The sequence below is a fragment of the Hyla sarda genome, chromosome 3 (genome assembly GCF_029499605.1).
Source record: "Hyla sarda isolate aHylSar1 chromosome 3, aHylSar1.hap1, whole genome shotgun sequence".
Taxonomy (NCBI): Eukaryota; Metazoa; Chordata; class Amphibia; order Anura; family Hylidae; genus Hyla; species Hyla sarda.
In genome coordinates, this window is record NC_079191.1 from 416,818,405 (window position 1) to 416,829,892 (window position 11,488).

Here is an 11,488-nt window from a genome sequence, read left to right on the forward strand (position 1 = left end):
TCAGACGACCTCATGCAGCCATCTTGGCATTACACACTGCGAGAGAAATCTTATGGAGATCTCCGGTCTTCACAAGCTTAGCTTTCTTTCCTATTCTTTTTCCAAAGATGAACATTTGTCATTATAAGTCCTTCTATAAATAGCCGCCTTTAAATGCAGATGACAATAGATGTCTGCCAGAATTAGAATGTACAGGTGCCTGGTAAGCCCTCTCCTCGCTAGGAAGAACTGTCTCACTCCTCTTTGAAGAATCAAAGGACTAGAAACTGAAAACTTTATTAATACCATTGTCTCCTTGTATCAGCAGGTTCCGGAGAGATTCCTGGAAGTGGCGCAGATCACATTACGAGAGTTTTTCAATGCCATTATAGCAGGCAAAGATGTTGATCCTTCCTGGAAGAAGGCCATATACAAGGTTATCTGCAAGTTGGACAGTGAAGTCCCTGAAATCTTTCGTTCCCCAAACTGCCTACAAGAACTTCTTCACGAGTGATGATTCCACTGCTGGTTCTGAATGTACAAAACTGACTTTTTTTTGCCCCCCACCCTTTTCCTCTGCTCCCCCTCAAGTTTGTGCGTAAGTGTGATGATTGCAACTGTATATCCATGTGTATACATGACATACACATGCATAGACATTCTGTAATGTATTTTATTTATATCCTCCCTTTTTAATGATAACTTGATTAGCTACGATCTATCACCCTTTACTAAATGTTTTATTGAGCTCCCTGTACTTATGACCGAGCACAATAAGGATGATGAGTCTGCCGTGTATATATAGTATATTAGGGCATTTAAGAAAAGTCTACGTACTTACTGTTACTTTTGTCATTCTGTGGATTTATAATCTGCTTTTTTTTAAGAACAGCTAGTTAGTAAAGTGTATTTATATTTAAGGTCATGTTAAACTGTATATTGATCATCAGCACACTAGCGGATGCAGCCATCCTGTATGTTACCACCTAAAAATTGTTACCCACTGGTAAGTTTCCAAGAATTGATAGGGTTAGCTAAAAACATGGCTGTCATCTACTGTGTGCAGATGATGCTGTTACACTTTAACTTATTGTAAAACATTGCCGAGTCATTTTCCTGCTACTGTAAAACGGAAGGAGCTCAATCCTATCTAGTTTATCTCATGGAGGATTATTACTCGGGCGATGTAGGAGTAGATTTCAAAGAAATAACATATGGCACATATAAGAATGGTTACTGTTCTTCTGATACTTGAGCAAGTATGTCGGCAGGCAATCTGCCATTCTGTATACTGGAAGGTCGGTGCCTCCATCTTGTATATTGAAGGGGGCTACTAACTGTTAAGGCTAACAGGGAACTCACTTTATGGCACAAATGTCCTATTTCAGCACAGTAGGTGTCACAATGCCGGACGCTTTGCGTTCTTCATTTGTTTTCAGTGTGTCTTCAGTTCACGGGTTAAATACTTGGGATATTACACATTGTCATAATCTTATAGCTACTGCTTATCTGGGTTCTGTGGACTATCAAGGGTGTATGTACCATATAGGCACCTGCTATGGGGAGGCGTTCCTGCTCAGGTTCACCCCATCCACATGGGTGGAATCAATGTAGCATAGCTCCCCCCCTTCCACAGGCCTTAGAGAGAGGCCCAATTTTTTATTTTATTTCTACTACGCCTCATCACCTCTATGTACATCCCTGAAATGCACTTATTATGTCTCTCTCTCAGATAGGAATATTTAGTGCCCGCTCAGCTGTGTCTTTTTTGCATCAACCAATCTCATATAATGGTTGGGCAAATGGCTGCTCAAGCACCGAAATGACTACTGCACAAAAAGTTAAGCAAAAACCCCTTTCAGGGCCATGGAGTCAGAGCACTGTGAACTACGTGAAATTGTAGTCAGCACTGGAAACTAAAGAAAAATAATTTTATGCTGCTATCCCCTATAGGATTTGGGGGGTTAAAAATATGTGAGATTTTTTCCATTTAATCACAAGTATTTTACCTGAAACATAAACTGATTTTTTTGACACGTGGCAAAAAAAAGCTGCACATTCTAATATGTTTATTTAGAGTAATCTCTAGTCATTTGCTACTGAATCCCCTGAAAGTTCATACATAAGGGACAGATAATTTACCTCATGTTAAATTACTTCTGAACTGGCTGCCTTTGCTGTTTTTGACTGTCAGGTTCATTTTTAGCTCTTTTTCCCCCCATATTCTGTTTAACTTAAGTAGATAAATACTTTAGATAGCTCAGCTGTCATTCCGACACAAAAGACTTTGGGGGAGATTTATCAAAACCTGTCCAGAGGAAAAATTGCTGAGTTGCCCATAGTAACCAATCAGATCGTTTCTTTCATTTTTCACAGACCTTTTCAAATTTTTTTCCTCTGGACAGGTTTTAATAAATCTCCCCCATTGTGAATGGCTGGTGTAGTAATACGTTTGAAGGGTTGAACAGCTTTTTATAGGTCTTGCTGAGTTTGTTGGAGAAAGCCCCACATCCTGGGAATTCTTCTTCATACCCGTTTCAATGGGCCACTTGTGGCTTGTTGGTGCAGAGAAACAGCTGATCTTGAGGTTCCCTTCTATGATCAGATGAGTCTGACAAGTCCAAATCTAAAAAAATATTTTCTTTTTAGAGTAGAAGAGTCTAAAGAGTCTTCAACCCCTTTAACTCTCAGTAAGCACAGCAGCAGAACATTCTGTAAGTAACACGAAGGTCTACTAAAAACTTTCCATATAGACTGCAAAGGAAGTTCTACATTGTTGTTTTAGAAGTGTTAGTATAAGTGAAGTATAAGTACCATGATAGGACTCAGTTTTATGGATTAAGTCACTGTTATATCTTTAAGATGGAAACAAACAAAAAATTACTATGAAACTGAACTTCTGTTTTTGGACAGAAAGTGACATTGAAGGAAACATGACTTATGAACCTATATTGGTTTAGTCAGTATGTGTCAAGCTGCTTATCTGCTCAGAACTGTAGAAGATGTCCTTGCACAAGACTGTTCTCCAGTGGCCCTGTTTTTGGCACTTATTAGGTCATGTCCTTTAACACTTTGGACTTTGGTGTAATAATTAACCAGTTCAGCAAGGCCTCCCACCACAGATTTCAGAGGCTTTATACATTCCCTATTGATCGCACTTGGTATATATATTTTTTTATATTGTACATGCCTAATAAATACCCTGCTGAAAAAAATAAAGGGAACACATAAACAACACAATGTAACTCCAAGTCACTGACACTTCTGTGAAATCACACTGTCCACTCAGGAAGAACACTGATTGACAATCAATTTCACATGCTGTTGTGCAAATGGAACAGACAACAGGTGGAAATTATAGACAATTAGTAAGACACCCCCAATAAAGGAGTGTTTCTGCAGGTGGTGACCACAGACCGCTTCTCAGTTACTATGCTTCCTGGCTGATGTTTTGGTCACTTATGAATGCTGGCGGTGCTTTCACTCTAGTCAAAGGGGCTCCTGTAGTGTAGCTCATCCAGGATGGCACCCATGGCGTTGTAGGGAGGTCATACGGGCACGTAGAGACCACACACACTACTGAGCCTTATTGTGACTTGTTTTAAGGACATTACATAAAGTTGGATCAGCCTGCAGTGCGGTTTTCCAGACCTCCATGGGTTGATAAATTTGATTTCCATTGATATATTTTGTGTGATTTTTTTGTCAGCACATTCAACTATGTAAAGACGAAAGTATTTCATACAATTAGTTCATTCATTCCGATCTGGGATGTGTTATCTTAGTGTTCCCTTTATTTTTTTGAGCAGTGTAAATTGATTTTGACATTGAGTTGTAATAAAAGTTACTGTTAATAGAAAAATCAAAAACATCCCTTGAGGACATGTTTGGGCCCCGTTAATCTGTCATAATTTAAGTATAGATTACAAATATCCAGTGTTCTGGGCCTTAGTGCTAAATCTTTTATTGTTCCCCCAACTATTATGGTTCATATGTAGTAATGGTCACCTCATCCAGGACAGAGAGACCTTTAGAGACCCCACTGTCTCAGCTTCTACACCCATTATAGTTATACCCTTGAGTCAGGTATTGTTATCTGTAATGTAAATGTTGTTGTCAGTATTGATCGTAACTATTTGCTATGGGCATTCTCTAACAGCAGTTCCCAAACTTCACTGGGGTTTTTCCAGTTGATCCTAAGGTCTCAGTATGGTGTAGCAACCTTTGCATTGCTTATAAGGTATGAATGCCAATGCCAGCCACTCAACCAACACTTGTAGTGACTGGTAGCAGGGCATATTTGCCATCTTTCAGATTGCTAGGATGCAACTCAGAATTTGGGAAACAGGCAGCTTCATATTCCAGAATTAAAGAAAAAAATTTATATGTTGCTGGGGCCAGGTTTAAATAGAAAAAAAAACCTATGCTACCTACCCTCCACTTTTTCTCCCACAGCTCCCGTTTAGCTCCTTCTGGTCCCCCAATGTTTCGGTCTTCTACCTCCTTGCGCTCTGAACAGGACATTCTCACTGCCCCCATCTTGGCCAGAGGTTGAGGGAGCTGACAGGTCCTGCACTGAGTGCTCATCTCAAAAGCATGAAGAAGACAGGAGATCAGAGGACTAAACGGGGGATATGGGGGTAGGTAAGTATAATTTTTTTCCTATTTTTAACCTGGCCCCAGCAACATTTGATTTGTTTAAAAAGACCCCTTTAACTCCTGTATTACAGCTGTAATACCACAAGTTTTGTTCAGTAAAACCAAGTCTTGTGGCCAAAACACAGATATTATAATTGAACCTTAGATTGTATGAAACCATTGGCCTCTCCAATTGTGTCTGCATCTTACTTACTGGCCTAGACTTCAGAAAGGGTCTTACTACAGTGGTCATAGATTTTCTATATGAATTCTCCCATTTTCCTTTAGCTTTATTTGTAGAATCATAAATGTAATTAAATCTGGATTTTTAGTTTCAAAAAGATTAGTCTATATAAATAGTTTGTATGAAAAATGTCTAAAAGACCCAGAATCAGACAGCAGATTCTTCTAAAACTGTAGGATAGTGGTAAATTGTAATATTTTTAAAGCACTTTAAAATAATTGTGCAGATAGATTTTGTATCTCTCCCGTAGTATTTTGCAATCTGTAACTCTTCATTTGTTGGAAGACTACAACCTCCAGTATGTTCCCATTCTGGGAGTTTTAGTCCTCCAACAGCTAGAGAGCCTCAAGTTGCACATCATTGCTGTACTGAGGAAGCAAATCTAGCATTAATGTAACTGTAGTCGGATGGTTGACTGGAATCACTATATCTTCCTGCCTTAGTCATATCACTAAATTCCCGGGGAAGTGACAGGTTAATGTCCCCTCCAAGACCACAGTAGTTCATCCATGAATTGAGAGACCGGCGTACTCATAAACCACCGGTCCACCCACAAAATAGCTGCTTGTGTGTTGATGACGGATATTTAACGTAATGTTTTCAGTTTTCTTGTTTTGACTTTCAAGCGTGAAAATCTGTTTGACTACATTGCTAACCTGATATCTACAATTTCACTTCATTCACCGCAGATTCTGCTGCTAGATGAAATTGCATCAACGTAATTGTCAGCATTAAAAAAAAAAAAAAGAATCAGCTGACTTCAGATTTAGGAGGACAATGATGCCCTGTCATTATAATGTACAAGTAGTGGCAGAGTTAATGGAGTAAGTACAACATAGTAGATGCAGCTAAGGTGGCACAGTTCATGTGTTGACTGCTCCTGTGACATAGGAGGTGAGGGTCAGTGCACTCTGCAGTCGTTCCCCTGAAGCACACATATAGTCATACTGCAGGAATAGTATAGTGCAGCTCCCCTATATGTTTCATCTTGCATGTTGTCAGTTTGCATAGATAGTAAACTTTGGTTCTGTTGATCTGGATTTCTCTACATAGTCTTCTTATGTTCAATTACCTGCCTTGGCCTGCATTTGGGTGACTTTTAGCTGAGTTTTATTTTCATTGCTTTGAATGAGTACATGCTGCCTGTTGATTGTTATGAGAATTTGCCTGATGACAACTGAAAAGCACAGTGTATTTTGGTATACATGTAGAGCACTGGGTGCAAGGTGCTAAACCTTTAGGGAGTTTGTTCGTAGTAGAAGCAAATAGCATTGTACAAAAAGCACAGTAAAGGTCCATTCACATAGCAGAATTTCCGCTTGCAGAATTTCACCTCAAATAAAAGCCTATAGACTTCTATGGGATTCCGCACTCCCATTCACACTTCGGAATTTCCGCTTGAGGGAGTTCCATTAGCGGAATTCCGCAAGTGGAAATTCAGAAGTGTGAATGGAAGTGCGGAATCCCATAGAAGTCTATGGGCTTTAATTTGAGGTGGAGTTCTGCATGCAGATTTCCAAAAGCAGAAATTCTGCTGTGTGAATAGACCCTTAGCCTCATTCCTCTAGAAGAGTTCTCCCCAACCAATGGCTCTCCAGTTGTTGCAAAACTACACCATGGGAGTTTTGCACCAGCTGCAGATTTCAGTGGGACAGGCCGACCATCTGATGTGTACGGCGGCCTAGCGGTTGAGTGTGTTGGTTTTCAAATACCCAATCCACCACCAAAGGAGTTTGGCAGCAGTTTCCCCTATCTCTACATTCGGAACACACGTACATTTGACCAAGATCGAGCAAGGATATATATGGTGGGCATTTGGAGATATAGCTCTAAGCCAACAGCTTAATCTACTTTTTTGGTGCAATAAGACAGAGGGATAACTTTAGGCTGCCGAACTCAATGCAAAACTATTTGCAGTCCTAGATTTGGATACCCACTATTCTCCACCTTTTACCACCATCTTCATGGCAGTCACCCCTATAAACACAGCTTCAAATCCTCTGCATAGGTTTACGAGATAACATACAGACTGCCTACAGCCACTACTAGAACTGAAGCTAACTGTGTATTGTCTTCAGGGTATTCGATAAACTCCATCTAGTGGTGACTGCAAGCACAGAATTTATTAGATTGATATCTTAGCAGGGGATTTGGAGTTGTACATTTAAAAACATGGCATAACATTTTAGGATCAGGTCAGATTATTTGGGTTACTTATTACTTTAATAAACTAATAGTATTGTGCCGCTCTCGATGGTGGACATCACGTGGCTCCAGCCTCAGTGACCAACAGATAGTAACAATGGTTGCTCTGGTTTCAGCACATTTTCTGCTTGCACATCCATGATATTAGTAAATATCCACCCGGTTTGTCCTCAGTGTAAAAGCTTCTCTTCAGAAGATTTTTCCATGGTGCTCATCTTGCAGCCTAAGAATAGATTAATATTTGAAGGCTCGTGTGTCATAAATCTCCCTTCTGATAAGTTAGGCCTTTCAGTAACTAAGGTGATTTACAACAGAATTACGGCTGTTTTGCCTATGTGTGTACTTATCAAGCGGTGAATGGTTATGTGATATTAAGACTCCGGGCACAAGGGTTATCCGTGGAGATAAAACACCCTTCTCAAGGACTGCTGTCGGTCACTGCAAATTATTTTAATCCTTGCATTGTACATGGTGACATTTATATATTCTCTTTTTTGTCATTATATAGTGATGTGCCTAAAAAACTTAACTGCACCAGCAAATATAGATTTTAATGAACACCCAGGTCCCATCTCACTTCAAGTAATCTTGTGCCTTGCACAGCTTAGCAATGGTCTCCAGGTTGTGGCTGTCTAGATGTGGCCATAGCTTGGAGAACATTGACCTACAGTTTTCTCATTGGATAGAGATGGAGCCCTTTTCAGCTGTTGAAGAGGCTCTGATCCCAGTACACAACTGGGAGGACGTTCAGGGACCTGTAGTCCCCACCGTTACTGGACATTCGGAAGTCCCCATAGCCTGCTAAACATGTCCATTATCAACAGCTGCAATAAGCACTATACGTTTTGTCTGTTAATTACCTATGCATATTTTATGTGTTGTACAAAAGGGATTGAGGGGGAAGGGGGGTGGGGTAGTAGAATTTTTGAAAACTTTTAGGAAAATTAGTAAAATTGAAACAATTTTCTCGGTGCACTTTTAGCAACCTTTACAATTTGAATTTTTTTTTTAGATCCTAGCCTAAAAAAAAGCAATAGTTAATGCAACATGAAATGAGATTTGTCACTTTTGTTCTTGATGAACATGAAGGAACAGCATTTTATAGGGGTTCACCTATTTTTAAGGGAATTGTTTCTCCTAGGGAATAATTAGGGATTCATCAGTTTTGGAATGCAATAGAAGAGATACAGCATGTGACATTTTTTTGGCAGAGATAACAAATTTTGTTTGACTACTATGTGTTGCCCAATGCAACTCACCCATTGTACCAGTTGACCAGCATGGCTAGTCCAAGGGCTGCAGTGCGGTGTGAATGCTCTTGCCTTGTCCCAGCATTTTGCAGAAGCCTTAATGCTCTTTTATGGGCAGCATCACATGAGAGCTTCTGTTGCATTCCAGTGCATGGCAAAATTTCATGGGCTCTATATTCATGAACATATTCTACAACCCTTAAGGTTGTCCCTTTTGGAAGTCTCTTTTTCATATAAAGGTCCTCCAATTATCAACTGTAATGGGTGGGGGAATCTGGCAGCAAGTGTTCAGTTTCCCTGCAGTGCCTCCGCAGGGGAAATGAAGAATTACATGGTGCCCATTAAATACTCAATAGGCTGTTGATGTAATATGTGGATGTGTTGGGTCCTTCACAATGTAAAACACTCTTTGTAGCCGCTCACTAATCATGAACTTTAATTTATCTTTATTCTAGCATCTAAATAAGCCTTATCATTTATATATTTTATTGACTTAGTCTTAACCTCCTTTGTCACATTTCTTATGTGTATTCTTATAGTACTTATACAAACTATTCTTATTGGTTCTAAATTAATAATTCCTAATATTTCCCCAACTCGTAAATTGTAGGCTTCTCTCGTGTAAGATTTTTTCCCCCCAAGAATTGTGCCTCTGAATATTATGTTTTGTGGAATATTTTGCTAGTATAACTTGTGGTTGCATACCGTATAGGTAAGACTTTTCTTTATCCAGAGGGGGTAGCTTTTATAAGACCTTGTATATATTTGATGAAGTAGTTCAACAGAGAAATGAAAAATAAAACATTGAATTTCTATAGAAAAAAAAGCTAAGGAATAAAAAAAAAAAAACAGCTTTGTTGGGAAAAAAAATTACCTTTTACATTTTAAAAGCTGCGCTATCTTTCAGTATGCATAAAGCAAGGTGTGTGTATATATAATGATATGTAAAAGTGTTTTTTATACATAAATATGTTGCAGAACTGCTCGTACTGACTAAGATGCCTACACAGGGCTGATCTACGGGCCATTGTGACAAATATGAAGCTCAATAAACACATAGAAGTAGTCATTTCTTTCTATAAAAAAATAAAAAAAAAGGGGAAAAAAAATAGATTTTCACCAGCAACATTGTAAAATAAAAATAAATTGAGTTTTACCAAACTCGGACGGCATTATGTATGAAAGTCCAGGATGAAAAATTTATTTGCTAAATGTATAATATATTACATGACAGTATATAGAATTCATTGTGTATCTATTGCTCTGTTTTATTTCTGCTCTTCGCTGTGTATTTAACATCTTAAGATGATGTAGGTATTTTTTTTTTCTTGTTACAAAAAAAAAAATCTAAAATGCATTATGTGAATAAATTGGTTTTATTGCACTTAGCACAATCTCTTTTATATTCTATCTTAGTTACATAAACTCTGCCTATATAGGGGGTGTAAAAAAATAGATTTTTTTCAATTCAACCCTTCAGTTTCTGTAAACAATTGTTATACTGTTATACTAATGTGGGAATATATATTTTTATTTAAATTTTTGTTTCTAGGCCTACATGGCCATTTCATCCGAGTCTCTTAAATCTCAGCCAAAACTAAAAGGAAAAAAAAAACTATAATAATTGTTTGTAACTACTGTGTATTTTACACTGAATCTTAATATAAATCGCTTGCTCTCGCGGTTTTGTATTGGTAAAAAAAAAACTGGCATTACTCAGATGAGTGAAAGATGATTACAAAATGAAAAAATATTCCGAGTCTTTATGTGTGTGTAAATAATGATAAAATTGTGATGAAACACTGCCTTTATATTATTTAGCAATATGTTGTATATAGCATTATTATGTTTTTTTTTTGTAATGAAAATCATATAATTTTAACATAGTTATAAAAAAAAGAATGATTTTTTTTCTTTTTGTTCTTTTCTAGTTAGAGGCAATTTTTGTGGATTTTTTTTGTCAAATGTTCTGAAAACTTTGCATAATTTATTGTTTTAATTTATCCTAATTTATTTTGATGAAGGTGTACATTTTTTGTATTGCCAAGGATGTACTGTAATGATATTTGATGAAACTACTACATGATAAAATGCCCATTCCATTTCAAGGAAGAAATACACAAAACAAAAAACAATAATAATAAAAATAAAAAAAAGATACAACATTTTGTGGTAGACAATTGATTTCCAAGTTTCATGCTTGGCAGCTACGAAAATTAATGAAATAAAATACAGACGAGGATGTGATTTGATGGTAGTGATGGTGCAGGTGGGAGGGGGCAGGGTATTTTATTGAGTGTGTTTTAAGCTTTTGTATACTCTCCAGACTTTAACCTTTTCGCTTTGTACCACTTAAAAAATTCAGTAGTTCAATTGCCTTGTGTGCCTTCCATCTTCTCTGAACTGAATGTATGTGCAGTATATATGCAAGCTTGTGCAAAATAAAATATAAATTACAAGCTCATTGCAGTTCTTTAGATTTATTTCAAACTTTATGTACTTTTATGTCTGTATTGGACTGTCGCGTAAAGGTATTTTTTTAAGTAGATGCTTTTACTGGCTGCTGCTAAGAAATTTTTTTTTATAAATAAAGAAGGAATCCAGTATACCATTGTAATTCCTCTTGCATGTGAAAATCACATATTTTTCGAATTTTCATTATTTTTATAAAATTATTTGCCTTCTGTTCAGGTTCATTCTTGTTTGTGTTGCCAATCAGCTCCTCTCAATAGGTGAATGTAATTTAAGGTGGCCATACACATTAGATAGAAGTAGATTGATGGTTGAGTACAATCATCTGATGAATGAATAGTTTGCCGGAGCAGCAGGTATACATTTTAGTCCATATTGGCTTTTAAAGTTGTTTAAACTGGCCATACATGATCAATGACAAAAGAATGACCAATCTTTCTGGGTATATTCTGGTAATATTCTTCCCTAAAAGATAATTTGTAGATTAAACAACCTATAAAAAGATCATAGAAAGTGCTCCATGGTGTAGAAATGATATGAGTTAGTACCGTGTTAGCGGTAGAAATACAGGAGATAAGTGCAGTAAAGATGCCTGATGAAGGGACCTGAGAGGTCTTCAAAGCTTGTACTCAATATCTTCTCCGTTAGCCAATAAAGCTATCATCATTACTCTACGTAGCTCCTACATGTTGTAGTGATA

The 11,488-nt window shown here is 37.6% G+C and overlaps 1 protein-coding gene across 10 annotated transcripts in view; it reads left to right on the forward strand.

Annotated features, from left to right (window-relative positions):
* Positions 1-10,902, forward strand: part of PROX1 (prospero homeobox 1) — a 118,677-nt gene extending 107,775 nt beyond the window's left edge. For 8 of the 10 annotated variants that reach the window (XM_056568303.1, XM_056568300.1, XM_056568301.1 and 5 more), the window contains one exon: positions 308-10,902. In XM_056568303.1, coding sequence (XP_056424278.1) covers positions 308-493 — 186 coding nt within the window. In that variant the 3' untranslated portion in view covers positions 494-10,902. The remainder of the gene's footprint in view (positions 1-307) is intronic. The other 2 variants (XM_056568307.1, XM_056568308.1) reach the window with 1 other exon arrangement.
* Positions 10,903-11,488: the final 586 nt, after the last annotated feature.